Source organism: Balaenoptera physalus (assembly GCF_965194825.1).
Source record: "Balaenoptera physalus genome assembly, chromosome: X".
NCBI classification, from domain to species: Eukaryota; Metazoa; Chordata; class Mammalia; order Artiodactyla; family Balaenopteridae; genus Balaenoptera; species Balaenoptera physalus.
This window is the reverse complement of record NC_138903.1, coordinates 14,571,358-14,585,859: the sequence shown is the minus strand read 5'-3', so window position 1 is coordinate 14,585,859 and position 14,502 is coordinate 14,571,358. Positions and strand designations below refer to the sequence as shown.

The 14,502-nt window shown below is 43.5% G+C and overlaps 1 protein-coding gene across 8 annotated transcripts in view; it reads right to left on the bottom strand.

Annotated features, from left to right (window-relative positions):
- Positions 1–1,018: 1,018 nt before the first annotated feature.
- The window catches only part of TXLNG (taxilin gamma), a 59,581-nt gene continuing 46,097 nt past the window's right edge, over positions 1,019–14,502 (bottom strand). For 2 of the 8 annotated variants that reach the window (XM_082447109.1, XM_082447103.1), the window contains 4 exons: positions 13,011–13,085; positions 6,716–6,808; positions 5,095–5,190; positions 1,019–4,190 (listed from right to left, as the gene is read on the bottom strand). In XM_082447109.1, coding sequence (XP_082303235.1) covers positions 3,900–4,190; positions 5,095–5,190; positions 6,716–6,808; positions 13,011–13,085 — 555 coding nt within the window. In that variant the 3' untranslated portion in view covers positions 1,019–3,899. The remainder of the gene's footprint in view (positions 4,191–5,094; positions 5,191–6,715; positions 6,809–13,010; positions 13,086–14,502) is intronic. The other 6 variants (XM_082447107.1, XM_082447105.1, XM_082447108.1 and 3 more) reach the window with 6 other exon arrangements.

The following is a 14,502-nucleotide window of genomic DNA, read 5'->3' as shown; positions in this document are numbered from 1 at the left end:
CGGATGTATCTGTGTATGTCCCTTTTTTATGAGGAGGCTGTCAGGGTATACATGCTGAGAACTTCCTGAATTTCTTGCCAAGGTACGTGATGGTATCCTATGCAGACGTGGGGAGAAGTTAGTTAGGTGTCTGTATTTTGTGCTTGATTGGTGAATCTAGAACTACCTAACTTACATGTCATTTGACCCATATGCTATTTCTGCCTTAACTTGGGCGGCTTTAAACAAACACGAGATTTCTCCCCAAGAAAGAACAGAAGCTTGTGTGGCAGGTGAGCAAAGGGGACAAACTGACCTGCAGCTTGGCCCTCGACCTCTCCTGTGAGGCCTGCCAGCTAGGGATGGTTTTCGCATTGATTTTTTTAAATAAATTTTTTAAAGAATTTTATTGATTGAGTCAGTCAGTCAGTCAGTTAGTTGCACTGCACATTCCCTGACCAGGCAGTGAAAGCGTAGAGTCCTAACCACTGGCCAGCCAGGGAATTCTCTACATTGATTTTTTAAAGGTTGTTTGACAACCACACTAATCCTAAAATACTTATTCTACCTGACTGACTTACAGGAAAAGTTTGGCAACTCCTTCTTATATTTGACTATACGTGCTTAAATACTTTTTGCTCACCATCAAATAAGGTCTTTCCTATGTGCCCCTGTGTACATACCTACTCTTCTGCTGTTGAGATAGATAGATGAGATAGATAGATAGATAGGTACACCCTGGAATGTGCTAAGAGCGCCCAAACTGAAGAAATCCAGTCCTTGTAGATTTTTAAAGCCTTGACAGCAACTACACTGCAGAGTTTTCCTAGTCCTCTATTTTAGAGGTTAAAAAAAGGGTCTGGCTACATAAAACTCATCTTCTGTCACCCAATCTGAGTGGCTGGTGCCCCATCCCTTCTTTCTCAAATCATACAATAATGAAACTATTTTTTAAGGCACAAGGAACAGTATCTACAACTGTCTTTGCACTTGATAGGCATTAAGGTCACATGGGCAACAAAAGAATACACAGAAGCTGTTAAATTTATCATACATATTTACTTAATCTATACAGAATTGAGTAGATAAAATCAGATTCACATTAGTGAAAAATCTCTACAAAATGTCTTTGAAAAGCAAAACAAGACTGCCTCTTAACAATTCGTATCCTCATGAAAGACGTGGGCTGTAAAAATAAAGCAGTGTGTTTAGCACAAACTAGAAGATATCTGCATCATTTTTTCACAGTTATTTCCATCTACAGTCTGAAAGAGGTAGATTTTTCTGCAACACCTGAGAATTGAATTGACAACCAGGTGTAATAAAGGCAGTTGCATACATAACTAAAAAATACTGGTCTCAAGACCAAGAAATGTACTCCTACAAGTCTGAGGATGAAATGGTCCATTATCCAAGACCCAAGTTTTCTCTACTCCTTGGAGTCTCCTGCCACTATAAATAATATACATCAAGATTCCATGATGGTGCAACAAATGCAGTTGAAGCAAATTTGACATTTCAATCTTTCCTGGGCCAGCCTTAGTAGCATTACAGTGTCCTAGAATGTGGTAGAAACAGGGTGTGCTACAAAGCCACAACACTGGGCTGGCGAGGTGATTGATTGCTTTAGGAGCATGTCCTTCTCAGAGGGTCCCCTTTGTATTTATTCACAGGGTAATGGGAGGAGAGATTCTGAAAGGATACCAAATGCACCCCAGAGAAAATCCATGTCCTTTAAACACCATGAGAGCATCTAGCTAAAAATACACAGTAAGCCAAAAGCAGCAGGCCAAGTACTGTAAATCACGTCGCTTTATAAAGCCCCTGAAAATATGCAACAGGTCCGTTAACAATCTTCCACACAGGACAAGCACCACAAAGAAACGTGGCGGGCTACACAAATGGCTTAAGACAGTAAGAGCTGTACATCCAGCAGAGCACTTGTGAAATGGGATCATTAGTACTAATTTTACGGTAGAGTGTATTTCTGATGTATACCTCCATTTCCTCTCAGGGAAATGAATCCAGTATTTCATTTAGAAACCGAAGGGGATATCTATAAAAGGCTGTTGGAGGAGGATGTGTTTGTTTTTGCTTCCGACTCAAAAATTTTGACAGTAATTCGATAAGCAACTTTGTGGGTTTCTTTTCCTTCACTGTCTGGCCCTTTGATTAACATGACTGATGGCGGAAGCTTAGATATAATCCGCCACTCCAGGCGCTGTTGCCTATCTACTGGACAATTTTCAATTCTTCAACCCAGTTTAGACCATGAACGTGACAGGACAAATAAAACTTTAACAAAGAGAAAAACCCTTTTAACTGGACAGAAGAGAGTTTATTCGGTCCAGTAAGCAATATAAGAAGTGTCAGTTTGATAGTTTTGCTCAGTGGAATGTGCTAACATCAGTTCTAATAGAGCCTTTTTATTTCATAAAGTATTTCAATGCAAATTATACCAGGGACAAAGTCAGAACTCTCATCAGTGCAGCCTGGTTAATGATGTGTATAAGCTCGACCACATGTGACATTGTGAAGAACAAAGGAAGTTAGCAAATCCAAAAGTGATGTGCTGCATTTCCAAAGTCCCCCATTCCAAGTGTAGACACCTTGGTAATACTGGTTTTTACTAAAAAAAACCCCCAAAAAACCACTAAGAAAAGGGGCAGAAACAAACTGAAAGCATAAGTAAGAAATAGATCCTGGCTACTTAACTCTCTGCCAAGTTTCCTCAAAGTTAAAAATGCTAGTTCCAGTCTTTCTGTTTTAGAAATGGAATCAGTTTCAGTTAGCATGATCATAATTAAAATTCCCTTTAAAAAACCCTGGAGAACGGGTGCTGTTTGGACTGTCGGAACAGTTGGACACCAACTTTCAAGCAGCCAGAAGGTAGTGGAGGGACTTCCGCTCAAGGAAAGCCACACATGATTTTACCCTCATCGCCTTACACTGACTGACAAAGGACTGTCAGTGGCAGCTCTCCGTGGGGAGTGGAGGATGCGCACCCAACTCCCGAGTGAAAAGCAAACAAACCACCAGGCTCCCCACACAGCGGGCATCCAGGTGGTCCAAATTCAGATACTGCTTCTATCCTGAAAACAGAGCGATGGGACTGTTTTTAATCACATAAACATTAGCCCTGTCTCTCCAGTGATTTGCCTGTATATACTACTTTGTTTAAAAGTTACACCTTTATGTACATATTCTGCCAAAACCAAGTCTAGGCTTGCGGGCATCTCAATTTGTCAAGTGATATAAATATCAAAAAGCTAATTTGAATCAAATATGCTATGCTTGTTTCTGACCCAAGCCTAGAGTTTTATTTTTACTTGGCATTTAAAATGGGCTATTAGACAAATATCTAATCATCTTGATATTTTTCTTTGAGTAATATTAATTGGGGGGGGCAGGATGTTTAAACGAGTATTGTTTTCACATCAGGAACCATTATCAGGGACTTCCCCCGGCAGTCCAGTGGTTAGGACTCGGTGCTCTCACTGCCGAGGCCTGGGTTCAATCCCTTGTCAGGGAACGAAGATCCCACAAGCGCGCGGGGTGGGGGGGTCGGGGGGGGGGAACCGTTATCAGAACAAAGTTCCCTTGTAATGGTCAGCCCTGGTGAGTGACATTTTAATTTGGACAATTCTGTGCAAGCAGCAGGGGAGAGGGAGAAAGGCAATGAGCACATGCATTCCGATGAAGGGGAAAGAGGCAGATGTGCAACACAGCTGAGGAAAATGTAGAGAGTAAAACTATTCAAACCTGCCAAGCAGCCTCCTGTACCACATAAGTCCAGTAGTTCTAAGAAAATACAGATATGGTAGAAAAAGTAAGAAAATTTTCACCACAAAACCAAGTTACTACTAACAGAGAAAGTTATACACAAAATAGAGCTCTCGATACAGTGATCATACTTGATCTCAGTCAACTGACTCGATGCTGGGCCCGGCACCCGGGGACTCGGCCTCCAGGCTGACACGGGCAGTGCTTTGCCAGGCGGCGCTGGGCTCCTCGGCAGAAGCCAGGGCAGCGCAGGGCTGGGCCCCGGGCGGCGCTGGGCCCCCGCCCGCCGCCCTCCCCGAGACCTGCTCCTTCAGCACCTCCACTTTCTCACTGAGCTCGTTCCTCTCCGTCTGCAGGGCCCGGCACAGCTTCTCCAGCCGTTCCAGTTTTACGTGAAAGGCTTTGTACTCTTTATCTCGCACAGTTTTCTGCAAAGAGGAAAAAACAGGATTTATGTAACCCAACTGAATATGAATTAGGTTACCGGATACAACAAATTTAAGTCTTTTGGGCCACTTGTTGGATCACCTCTTGAACATGTTCAGTTTCTTCAACACCTCCCAACGTCCCACCACCTGCCTTCTGCACACATAGCTACAGACACCAATTAACGTGGTTCTGGGGTGACAAAAATGAAATTCCCTCTGTCATGTTTCTTAAAAAGAACCAAAGCCCACTTTTAAAAGCATTTTGTATTGATGAATTACTAAGGAAATTGAAGATACTCTCCACCAAAGACTAGCAGATAAAAAATGAAGGGCCTGCTTAAAAAAGAGGAGGACTCACCTTATTTCCACCTAGATTTCTCTTGTTTTTACCAATCCTCAGACGAGAACAGGATTTAAGGTGTGATATTTAGTGTTTGCAAACAGTACATCTCAGCTTCGTAAGACTGGCAAAAAGTACTATGCTACCTTTTCGGAAAGAGTAAGTTGAGGCGGGGAGAGAGGCACCCGAGTCAGTGGCCTGTGCTGGCACCGGGAAACCTGGCCCAGGCTCGGCCAGGTGGGCGCCTAGTCGGAAGGCAGATTCCCCAACCCTCAGCCCCAGACCCAGTCGATCAAACTCTGGCTGGAGCTGGACAAGCCAGGTCTTACAAGCCAGGGCTCCTCGCTGGCGGAGCGGTGGGAAACCCCACACCTCACCCGGGACCCTACCTACGACTCCTGCCGGGACAGATCCCACTCAGCAGCCCTCCCACCCCCAGCTCTGGCCAGAGCCCTCGGCTATGACGGCAGTGTCACAAGGCACGTCCCCCTGCCCTGTCAGCTACCTGAACGACATGAGGCCCCGGGACTAAGATCACACCTTAGTCGCGGGAAACCACCTCACCTCTTCGGCCATTTGCAGAAGTGCTTTGTTATTGTTTTCCCATTTGGTCCGCCATATTATTGTTTCTTTTTCCAGTTTTTTAATTTTCTTTGTCATCTGTGAATCGACACAATTGCAAATTTAAATTCAAGGTTCCGTTTCTTATCTCTACAGCCCACCCCACCCCCTGACCGGCTGACCGGTCCTTCCCGCCCCCATCACGGTGCCCAGGGCACAGCTCATCTCACAAGCTCCCCGGATGGCGGGGGCAGGACCAAAGCGGGGGTTCATACGATGAGAAAACCGCATCTCATCTCCTCAGTTTCAGAGGCAGCAACACCTAGAGGAAGCTGCCCGCCGGCAGGCTCTGAGCGCTCGCTTCAGGCCGAGGCCAGCCCTCCTCCTTCCCAAGTCGTACCAAAAAAACGTCTCTGTTCCTGAATTTTCTGTGCATTAACCACTTCACGTGAGTTCTGGAAGGATCAAGGTTCCCCCCTCCTCCCCAAGATGGAGAGCTGGCGCTCTGCCCCGACCTCCGAGGCTGCAGCCGTCTGGGAAGCAGCGGCAGCGGAGGGCAGGTGAGGGGCCGGGGACCAGGGGAAAGTCATTAACCCTCAGCTTCCCTTATCCTCACGACTGACATGACCGTTCCACTTCAGATTCTGCTAAAAATAAAACGGGTCCAAAAATCGGGGGAACGTTCTTAACCGACGCTGCCAGAACCCAGTTTTCAGAAATTGAGGTTTCGTTCCGGTGCCTACGAGGCCGGTTCTCGGGTCCTGTGTGCCGTGGGTGCCCGCTCCCCGGCCCAGGGGCGCCTCCGGGTCCCCACCGAGGGCTCCCGATACCTGAAGGGACTCACCGGAGCACTTCCCACGGCCAAGCGCTGCCTGAAATACTCTACTCTATGAAGGGCAGGCGTTTTTGTTATTTGTAACAAGAAGGCACAGAAAGGGTAACAACTCGCCCGTGGTCACACAGCGCCACGAGGCGGACCCTGCCCCCAGGGCCAGCCGCCACCGCCTCCCCTGCTGCCCATCCCTAAAGCCCCCGGCATAAGGATGAACGCGTGGCTACGTGGGCATACTGGTTCTTACTTTAATATCGAGGATACCGCCTTCCTCATCACAGGCAGGAAAAAGAACCAGACACCAAAAAATTGGTTTGCTTGAGGGAGAAAGAATTCAGTGGGAGTATAAACGAAGAAGAAGAAAAAAGCTAAAAAGGTAGAAACACCGATCTGTATCGACCAACCAAAATACGTAGTTACTGTTCTGGGCTTGGTTGTCTTTAAATAATTTGATCTCCAAGGACACCAAGCTTTGTGAAAAGGGTGTGGGGTGGGGCTGGGAGGTATCACCTGAAGCAAATAAAAAAGACACCGCTTTACTGCTAACAACAAATTGTATTTAATAGAGGAGTTAAGTTTAATGAAGACAACTGTGAGGGCCTAGAGATCACTAGCTACATGGGGTGCTACTGAGGGCAAAGTGACTAAACGTGATGCCACTGGAGGATGAGAAGAGATGAAATGAAGACAGTACAGTAAAAACATGAACTCATCCAAGTAGCAATCATGCTTAAAATAGCTTCTTATATGAATTCCCTTTCAGGCAATACTCCACTAAAAATAGGCAAATACCTTTTCCATTTCCTGCCGGAAGGTTGTAAACAGTTCATTGCTTTTTGCCATGGTAGTCTGGAATTCTTCAAACTTATCCATATAAAGAGAAAGCTACAGAAAACAAGTATGAAAAATTCAGAGCTCTAGGTAAATGATTTAAAATCCCAAACACTTTCAAAAAGAACATAATATGGTTAAACGTTACCTGTTATAAGCGACAGAAATAAGAACAAACGCACACCCAATCCTCGACCCCAGACATCAATGGCTGCAGTTCTAAGAACCTACTGAAATGCACTGAAACTTAGGAAGTTATGTTGACCTCACCATCTTTAGATGTAACTGTTTAAAATGTACAAATATTTATTAGCTCCATTCCGCCAATTATAATAAAAACTGAAGTATGTGGAATAGCTATAAATTTCATACAATTAATCCTTTATGAACTACCTCCTCTCCTTATATTTGAAAAATTGTCCTTGGAAAAAGATCATTCTTTTAGAATACCACCTGCACAGTTCCTAGCTTGAAATCAGGGATAACTCTTTTCTTAATGTAGGCAGGAAAATGAAACAGAAGCCAAAGGATTGGTGTGGTTAGGGGAGAAAGAATTCAGTGGGAGTATAGTTAAGAGAAAAAAGCTGAAAGAGGTAGAAACACCAATTTTTCTTTTAACTCCCACCCTTAAGGAATTTTTATTCTAGCTGGGAAAATAAGGCACTAACCGATAAGGCAAGCAGAATTTAGAACACAGAGTCACCTTCTTCTCCCCCAGGACAGGAATTCACAGAAGCCAGGGGTGGGGGGCAGCGCAGTAGGGGTCAGAATAGTTAGGGAAGCTCCTTGTGGCCGAGGCCCAAGCTAGGTCTCAAGGGCAGGCAGAATTATTTCATTTCAGACAAGGCGGGAACCCTGAGAGACCACCTAATGTAACTGCATTATTTCAGGATGAGGAAACAGGTCTGGAGGAATAAAGGGCTTTGCTCAAGATCACACAGCACATATAAAGAAAGCGGAGAAGAAAAGATCACCAGAGGCCAAGAAACAGCATCAGCGATGCCTTTCCACCTTCAGCAGTGCTGTGTGCGGAGCATAAGGAGAAGCCAAGACCAGGGCGGGAGGGGAGATGCCCTGGGAGGGAGCGGAGCAGCCGGTGGAAAGGCAGGAGGCCAGCTCTGCTGTGTGGGAAGGAGACGCGAACCAAAAGCGAAGCTACCCATGGCAACAGGCCAGGCCAGGCGACGATAAGACAGCCAAAGCACGCCACCCCCAGGAGGGGGAGGCTGAGGGCCAGGATGAACAGAAATTCCAGGGTGAAGAGAATAGCGCAGAGGATTTCCAAGCAGAGCAGTCCGTCGAGGGGCACATGGTGACAGAGCCTCCAGGGCCGCTGGCCCGGGGTCGGAACAGCGGTGAGGCTCAGGCGGACTAATGGAGCAGTTCTGGCACTTGAGGGAGATTAGAAGTTATGGCAGTCTTAGCATGGTCTGTTTTTATCAAAGAGAGAACATCCAGGTGGACTGTCCCGTCAGAGTTCAACGCTGGCCCCCTCTGGGTAATGAGTAAGTGGCAACTACCATCTTGGACTTACGGGCGTAGATTACAAAATTGGTCAAAACACACCAATAAGACTAAGATCATCAACAAAGCCTGGAAACGGACATGGCGAGCAAGAGCAGAGAATGAGATGGACTCCTGGGAAGAACAGCACATTTAGGGAGCAGGAAAAGGAAGAGGCGGCAGCAAAGGAAACAAACTCACGATCACATAACATGACTCAGGGCAACACCGATCACAGACAAGAGAAGCTGCACTGCTAACAGTACAACAGAACTGGAGCTGCCTGTGAACTCGGTAGAAGGGCCCTCTGGGGCCCTGCATTAAAGTCCATCTTCCAAAGCCATCTATAGACTTTTTATACCTTTTCCACATTGATTCTCTTCTCCATTTATATGGACAACTGAATTTATAGGGCTAGTAAGGGGTTCAAAGATTCCTAGAAGCATTCTAGCACAATAACTTATGGTGGAAAGTTCAAAAGACTTCTTCAATGTTCACTCTAAGTTAGGCTAGCTTTATAGGAAATGAGTGTCACCACACTGTAAAACGTGCCCAAAGACAAACAGCACTCAAAAAATGTGTTCATAAAGATTCAGGCCAGTCTGCATTTTAGAACTAATTTAGAGTCCTTACATTTTAAAAACTTGTTACATAATAAACTTTCAAAATGAGTAATACATTTTTCATCAAAATGTAATCTACTTTTCTGAGAAAGGGTGAATTGTAGGTACAAATGCCTAATTTCACCTGTCCGTGAAGACATGGGAAGTCCTTCCTGTACCTCTTCTTTGAGTGGGGAGGCACCTGCTACCCTTACTCCACACAAGGCACCACAGAGAAAGACTGCATTAGAACAAACCTAAGGGGTCTGGACTGAAAAGCAGGGAGGCAACGAAGAAAAGCCTAGGCCTAGACAGCTTCATGGGTGAATTCTACCAAACACTGAAAGAAGAACAAACACCAATTCTTATCAAACTCTTCCCAAAAAGTGAAGAGAAGGGAATACTCCTGAACTCATTCTACAAGGCCAGCACTGCCCTGATACCAAAGCCAGATAAGACAGTACAGGCCAGATAAGAAAACTACAAGGATGGTTCAACACAGGCAAATCACTAAATGCGACACACCACGTTAATACAATAGAATGAAAGACAAAAATCGTATGATCTAATAGATGCAGAAAATGCATTTGGTAAAATTCAACATACATTCATGATAAAAATGCTTGACAGGGAATTCCCTGGTGGTCCAGTGGTTAGGAATCTGCGCTTTCACTGCCAAGGGCGCGGGTTCAATCCCTGGTCAGGGAACTAAGATCCCACAAGCCACGTAGTGCAGCCAAAACGAAACAAAACAAAACAAACAAAAAAAAGCTCAACAAACTGGGTACAAGGAAGGAACATACTTAATATAATAAAGGCCATATATGACAGAGCCACAGCTAACATGATACTCAAGAGTCAGTTAAAGGCTGAAAGCTTTCCCTCTAAGATCAGGAACAAGACAGGATGCCCACTCTCACCACTTCTATTCAACACAATAGTGAAATTCCTAGCCTGAGCAATTAAACAAGAAATAAACAGCATCCAAATCAGAAAGGAATAAGCAAAACTGTCTGTTTGCTGATGACATGATCTTATATACAGAAAATCCTGAAGACCCCACCAAAAAATTGGTAGAATAAATTCAGTAAGGTTTCAGGATACAAAATCAACATACAGAAATCAGTTATGTTCCTATACACTAACAACAAAATATCTGAAAAAGGAATAAACAGAAATAAATAAAATAATCCTATTTTCTATAGCATTAAAAAAAAATACTTAGGAATACATTTAACCAAGGAAATGAAAAATGTAAGAAACTGTACACTGAAAACTGTAAGACGTTGATGAAAGAGATTAAAGAAGACAAAAAAGTGGAAAGATACCCTTTCATGGATCCGAAGAGTCAATATTGTTAACAATGTCCATACTAGCCAAAGCCCTATCAAAATTCCAATGGCATTTTCCACAGAAATAGAACAAATAATCCTAGAATCTGTATGGAACCACAAAAAACAAACAAACAAAACAAAATAGCCAAAGCAATCTTGAGAAAACAAAGCTGGAGTGGAGGTATTACACTCCCTGATATCAAGCTTTATTACAAAGCTATAGTAACCAAAACAATTTACTACGGGCATAAAAGCAGAGACATAGACCAACAGGACAGAATTGAGAGCCCCCAAAAAAACCCACACAGGGACTTCCCTGGTGGCACAGTGCTGAAGAATCCGCCTGCCAATGCAGGGGACACGGGTTCGAGCCCTGGTCTGGGAAGAGCCCACATGCCGTGGAGCAACTAGGCCCGTGCGCCACAACCACTGAGCCCATGTGCCACAACTACTGAAGCCCACGCGCCTAGAGCCCGTGCTCCACAACAGGAGAAGCCACTGCAGTGAGAAGCCTGTGCACCGCAAGGAGGAGTGGCCCTCGCTCGCCGCAACTAGAGAAAGCCTGCGCGCAGCAACGAAGACCCAACGCAGCCATAAATAAATAAATAAATTTTAAACAAAAGAAAACAAAAATAAACCCACACAAATATGGTCAATAGTATTTCACAAGGGAGCCAAGAATACTCAATGGGGAAAGGAAAGTATCTTCAATAAAAGGTGTTGGGAAAACTGGATAACCACATGCAGAGGAATGAAACTGGACTGCTATCTTATACCAGTCACAAAAATTAACTTGAAATAGGTTAAGGACTTAAACAGGAGATATGAAACTGTAAAACTCCTAGAAGAAAACATAGGTTAAAAAAGCTCCTTGTCAGTGGTCTTGGCAATGAATTTTTGGATATGACAACAAAAGCACAAGCAACAAAAGCAAAAATCAACACGTGGGACTACATCAAACTAAAAAGCTTCTGCACGAAAAACAATCAACAAAATGAAAAGGCAATCTACGGAATGGGAGAAAATACCTGCAAACCATATATATCTGATAAAGGGTTAATATCCAAAAAATATAAGGAACTCATACAACTCAACAGCAAAAAATAAATTTAAAAAAATTTTTTAAATTTTTAAATTTTTAATTTAAAAACCAGCTTGAATAGACATTTTCCCAAAGACATACAAATGGCCAACAAGTACATGAAAAGGTGCTCAGCATCACTAGTCATCAGGGAAATACAAATCAAAACCACAGTAAGATATCACCTCACTCCTGTTAACAAATGCTGGTGAGGATGTGGAGAAAAGGGAACCCTTTGTTCACTGTCAGTGGAATTGTAAATTGGTGCAGCCTACTATGGGAAACAGTATAAACGCTCCTCAAAAAATTAAAAATAGAACCACCATATGATTCAGAAATTCCACTTCTGGGTATATATCCAAAAGAAATGAAAACAGGATCTCAAAGAGATATCAGCACTCCCATGTTCATTGCAGCATTATTCACAATAGCCAAGATATGGAAGAAACCTAAGTGTCCATCAACATATAACTGGATAAAGAAAATGTGGTGTATATACACAATGGAATATTATTCAGCCATAAGAAAGAAGAAAATCTTACAATTTGTGACAACATGGATGGGCTTTGAGGGCATTATGCTAAGTGAAATAAGTGAGACACAGAAAGACAAATACTAAATACTGTGTGATATCACTTACCTGTAGAATCTAAAAAAGCCAAACTCAAAGAAACAGAGTAGAATGGTGGTTCCCAGGGGTGGAGGGCGGGGAGAAAGGGGAAGATGTTGGTCAAAGGGTATAAACTTTCAATCAGAAGATGAATAAGTTCCAGGGATCTCATGTAGAGCATGGTGACTACAGTGAACAATATTGTACAGGGGAAGGAAGGGAGGGAGGGAGGAAGGAAAGTCGGGGGCCCCCATTAAGGTGGCCACCACCTCCGTACTCTACCTGGGAGTGGAAATGCACGATCAATAGGCAGTTTTTAAAAATAGGTTACAGGGGCTTCCCTGGTGGCGCAGTGGTTGAGAGTCCGCCTGCCAATGCAGGGGACACGGGTTCGAGCCCTGGTCTGGGAGGATCCCACATGCCGCGGAGCAACTGGGCCCGTGAGCCACAACTACTGAGCCTGCGCGTCTGGAGCCTGTGCTCCGCAGCAGGAGAGGCCGCGATGGTGAGAGGCCCGCGCACCGCGATGAAGAGTGGCCCCCGCTTGCCACAACTAGAGAAAGCCCTCGCACAGAAAAGAAGACCCAACACAGCCATAAAAAAAAAAAAAAAAAAAAAAAAGATAAGGCAAGAATCATCCAAAAAAAAAAAAAATAGGTTACAGGCTCATAGCCCAAAATTCTAAAGATTTTAGGTTACACTATATGAAAATGCCATTTTGTAGGTCAAATAAGTATCAGCAATTTCATATGGTTCAATTTCACACAAAAGAACTAAAATCTGAAATCAGTTTTTCTTTAGTAGGAAATTAGCTGACACACATGGGAACACACAGAGAAAGGGAGGAAATAACGTGGGATACTGGAAGGAGGACCTGCAGATAGCGGGACAAACTGTCCCATCTGCCTGGGTCCTGGGACCGAGTGCTAAAACCAGGAAAGTCCTAGGCAAATCAGGATGAGGTGGTCACCCTAAACAAAGAGGAAAACTCCAAGAGGGACGTGTGATCTACTCTCAGGTCTGCTGGGAACAAGCAAAATCATCTTAGAGGAGATTCAAGGTTATGTATCAAATGAACCATAGATTTTTTTTCTTACAAATTTTACTACCCCTGCTGTCAAGTTACCTGCTGTTTTAGTTGTACTTCTTGTTGTTTCATTTGTTCATATTTGTGTCTTGATTCCGTTGCTTCTTTTAATAACTAGAAAACAGAAACATTCTGGCAAAATACTAATAGTCATTACAAATATGACTACAACGTCCAACGACCAGATAGTTAGGCTTAATCCTTCCACTCATTATTTTAGCAAGAACCACGAGTCTATGAATGAAACATTCTGTCACATCAATTGCTAATTACCTGTATCTTTGATCTGTTCCATTGTTAACACTTACGAATGTAGGAATACTCTTTTATTGCTTAGAAGAAGTACCCAGGAGGCCTAATAATAGGTTTACAAAACTCAGGGTTAAATTGTTGTCTTTTAGATGAAAATAATTAGAAGTCTAGTATTGAGCAGAAAACATGGCTGACAATCTCCACATTATCTGGGTCATTTAGAAAGCCCCTCTGGGACGTCCCTGGCGGTCCAGGGGTTAAGACTCTGCGCTTCCACTGCAGGGGGCACAGGTTCGATCCCTGGTCAGGGAACTAAGATCCCACATGCTATGCGGCGTGGCCACGAGAGGCAAGATGAGGCAGTGTATGGAGCGAAAGCAATGAAATCAGGAACCTGGTTTCTGATCACTTTTTTTTTAAAGCTGGGGGTGGGGGGTGGGGGGTGGTGATGGGATGGGAGCTTTAATTTATATACTTGAGTTTAAGAAAATTATGTAGTGAAATTGCATAGTAGGCAGCTGTGAAATTCAGTCCCTGAAGTAAAATGTCACAGTCCAGTAGGTTTTGAAAAGTCCTTAAAACCAACCAGAAATACATGTATCGTATTTATTTATTTAAATATGTGTATCATATTTCTATTCTAACTTGGGAAATGACAACTGTCTCTTCAGTTATGCACGGGACAGCGCTGTCAGTTCACATGGAACGACCACGCTGTGTGAAAAATGTCTGTCTCTTAACCCTAGACTCGCACTCAGAGTAACATGTTCACATCATGAGGGCCATTCAGGATCCGAGTCTTCATACCTGGCTCGCCTCGGGGCCTAGGTTACTTGAGTGAAATCTGGATGGGACAGTCCTCATTATCATAACCACTTCTGACTTTTTTTTTTTTGGTTAAGCAGGTAAAGTTAAATTTGCATGTGTTGAATATACATACCCAATGACATTCCACTGTATTCACAATTATTGACAGGCCATATAATCTGAGCACACATTCTGAGAATAATGCTGAGTGATTAGGATGTAGAGAATTCTGTTAAAGTTTTTCAGAAAATTATACCAGAGTAAACAAACAGTTTCCCTAGTTTCAAGTTACTTGTTTGGAAATAAACTGTAACAGTATGAAGGACACCCATGTTTGCTAAGCTTGCTATTAAATCGAATCCCTAAATTTAATGTGCTAAATACTGCTATAATTCTTAAACTTGGTGGCCATTATCTAAAAAGTGAAATAAATATTCTAAGCACAGAAAAGTCCAATCAGTGCAGGTCTTTG